Source organism: Paracoccidioides lutzii (genome assembly GCF_000150705.2).
Source record: "Paracoccidioides lutzii Pb01 unplaced genomic scaffold supercont2.8, whole genome shotgun sequence".
Taxonomy (NCBI): Eukaryota; Fungi; Ascomycota; class Eurotiomycetes; order Onygenales; family Ajellomycetaceae; genus Paracoccidioides; species Paracoccidioides lutzii.
In genome coordinates, this window is record NW_015440954.1 from 651,980 (window position 1) to 655,317 (window position 3,338).

General features: G+C 48.1%; 1 protein-coding gene across 1 annotated transcript; it reads left to right on the forward strand.

Annotated features, from left to right (window-relative positions):
• Positions 1 to 258: 258 nt before the first annotated feature.
• On the forward strand, positions 259 to 2,778 carry PAAG_03158 (hypothetical protein; the record flags this gene model as incomplete). Its single annotated transcript, XM_002794567.1, has 1 exon — positions 259 to 2,778. The coding sequence occupies one exon, from the start codon at positions 259 to 261 to the stop codon at positions 2,776 to 2,778; it is 2,520 nt and encodes an 839-aa protein (XP_002794613.1).
• Positions 2,779 to 3,338: the final 560 nt, after the last annotated feature.

Genomic DNA, 3,338 nt, shown 5'->3' on the forward strand with positions numbered 1-3,338 from the left:
GCATCTGCTCAACCACATCCCTTCCATTGACCAGCTATTAATGTCAAGCATTCTCTTTCTCTCTCTCTCTCTCTCTCTCTCTCTTCTCTCTCTTCTCTCTCTCTTCTTCTCTCTTACTTTCCCCCCCTTCACTTTTCTTGTTTACGTTCAGGATATCGTTTATGGTTGCTGCATACCATTGGCTTGCTTATACAGCATATGATACCTTTGCAATTGTTTTCCCTCTGCAATCTCACACCATTGCAACTTTACCAACATATGGACAAATCCGACCCTCAAACACCCACTGCGTATGAGAAGGGATCCGGCCATTGCGCGGGAAATGACGGTCCCAGTCCATTTCTTACACCTAGCGAATCTTCCTCTTGTATAAATAGCTTCCGAGAACCGTCAACATGGAAACCGTTGGTCGAGTGCACAGGTTCTTCTGATGTCCCTGGCAAATCAACTATTTTCGTACCGGATCCATCTCCGACAAAGACACTGCTTGATAGCGACGGTGACACTCCAAAATCCGAAACTCTCCGTGGATCACTTTCAAGAAGAAGGCGACATGGTGAATATCATCACCGCCCTCCTGTCTGGAACATACGACCTCTTGTTGAGGGAAGCCATGTCAGAAATAATGAGGCCTATTCTGATCATACTGATTCCAATCCTGGACTGATATGGGACGACTTTTCATCTGGTTCGCACGCACAGCACGATGTGGTGCGGCCTAGAGCTATTGGCGAGTCGAACATGTTTCCGACCTCTGCAATTTGTGATAACATGTTCCCTCCGCTTGGAGAGTCCTTTTTCGATGCCGAACTAGAGGCGATAGCCTCATCTTGGTCTAACGAGCCTTTAATAGTGGGCGTGGTTGGAACAGACAGTGAAGACAGCGGGTCAGATGGCTGCTGGAGCATCAGATGGGCGGACTCAACTGATGTGGTGGTACCAGATGAACCATTGGCTTTCACAGATGGTAGCCCCAGCTCCAGGCGCAGCACTACCCTAAGCCCAAACCCCAGCCTTATTCCCTTGAGGCACTTTCCGTCGAGGTCCACGCATCCTCCAAACCGCCCGGCGGATCCACTTCAATCCCATCGCCAAGCCGGATTCACCTCGCCTGTATCCGATCCTAGAGTTCTGTATGGTAGTGATGAAGCCGGGCCTTCACGTCCTGTCGATATCAATGGCCGCTACTTTGGCGAGAATGAACCTGTCCGGCGAGAAGAGAGAGAGGCTAGTGCCCACTTTTTAATTGTAAAAGCTCCTTCACTTTCCCCGGTAATTGAACAACCACAAGATGAGAATTCAACACCCAAGGAACTTGAGGAGACACGTGGTCATTCTGAATGTCACGAAATTTGTCCAGTCCCCTCTTCAAGACAACAGCCTCAATATGACAACCAGTCTCTCGGCCGGCAAGGCGGAAGGCCTGGCTATTCTGACAATGTCGAGATTTCATTACCTAACCAGCATGCAAAAGAGAGCCATGGATGCTATCAGCTATCCAGTGAACAACAGGAAGAACATGACCATTTGGAAAATATTCAATCCTCCCCAACTACGTCGCGAATACACCGGCCCCAAAGTGGTAAAACTCCGTCTAGGGGCCCCGCAGGAAGTGTCACAGGATCAAACCAGCAGCCAACCCATTTTCTACAAGAAGTCGCGAAAAGCAAGCACTTGACGTCTTATAGAGATATTCGCTGTCTTCCTCCAAAGAGAGTAGTTGGATACCCATTTGGGGCGAGCAGGAAAAATGGCTGGGCAATTCTAACTGGCTCCAGAGTGATATGTGTGGGCGACACTCTTGTGGACATGGCCGACCTGGATAATTTTCCTATAAGGCTAGGAGACGCCTACATCGTCCTTAGAATATACGGCGATTTTTGGGCTTCGTGTCTGAAGCTGACGCTCGAAAATCAAACCTGGGCTTCTTACCCAAGATATGACCGTCACATGGATAGGAGAGAATCTGTCTTCGCTTCAACGGAAGACAATATAGGGTTTCTCCCACTCTGCGCCCTTACCCTTGATGCTAACTTCGGAGACTACCTTGCCCGACATCCTAGAACGACCAGAGGATCCGGCCATTTGCCAGCAACTGGCCAGAAGGTAGTGGCCCCTAAAAGAACCGTAAGTTTACCGTTGGTATTTAACCATGGTCCTGTTGTCGTCCCAAAGGCGATCCTTCGCCAGGCCAAATACCAACCCATGCCACAAGATAAACCATCTATTGAGGAACTTCATTTTAAGAGCATCCATGTTGGGCATGTGTATGCATATAGACCTTCACCAATGATCAATTGCGATCCCGATATGTCTCCTTTCCGAGAGAGGCGCAATATTACCAGGCTCGTGGGCAAGATCGAGAAGGGAATGCATGGCGGACAGAAATCCATACGAGATGTGGGCGAAAGGATTCAAGAATCATCGGCGACATTTGGCAAATTTATTGGTGGGCATATACGAAGAAAGTTTAGCTACTCTGACCCAATGCCTACTGGTAAACGCCGGAGATTTTTTTCAAACAACCGAACGTCAAATGAAGGGGAGGCGCAGAAAGTTACGGCAGATGCTACAAACGCTTCGGAGCAAACCAAATATGTAGACGAAAACACTCGAGAGGGAAGGGCAAGTGTCTCGCATTCTTCACAAAACACTGCAGGGGCCGAAGGGAGTAATAAGCCCGTTGGACAATTTGGACAATCTACCCAACAAATTACATCCAACATTCAACCTTTGGGAAGAATCCGGATAAGAAGAATTGTTCCTCCCTTCGATTAGGCATACATGGTCCTGTATAAAGAATGGCCCGGACTTTTGGTGTATAGGGTTCCCACGTGGGATAGCTTCATTTCAGCATTCAGTTGAACTAATTCATTGCAGGCAGCTTGCTACTATTATTACTTCTGGTCGAGATAGTTTTATTGTCAATATAGATAGATACACCAACCGCTGTTTTCCAGGGCCTCTTTTTCTTGCGTTGTACGTCATCATGAGCATTTGATACCAACCTGCTCAACGCTTGAGAGTGCCTCGACACTCAGTTATTTACGCCAACTTTATTTCTCTCTCGAGAAGAAGACACTCTACGACAAAGACTTCATTTTCCCTCCCCCCCCCCCCCCCCCCCCCCCCCCCAAAAAAAAAAAAAAAAAAAAAAAGGGGTTAATTTTTTTAAAAAACCCGGCCCCCCCCCCCCTTAATTTTGTGGCCCCCCCCCCAAAAAAGAAAAGAGAAACAAATGGAAGAACCGCATTGGCCGGCCTCTTTCCCCCCGGGTTTGCGCCTCGCTGGAGGCAAGAGCATTCTTTAAGCATCTAGTAAGGCAAGACCCAATTTGT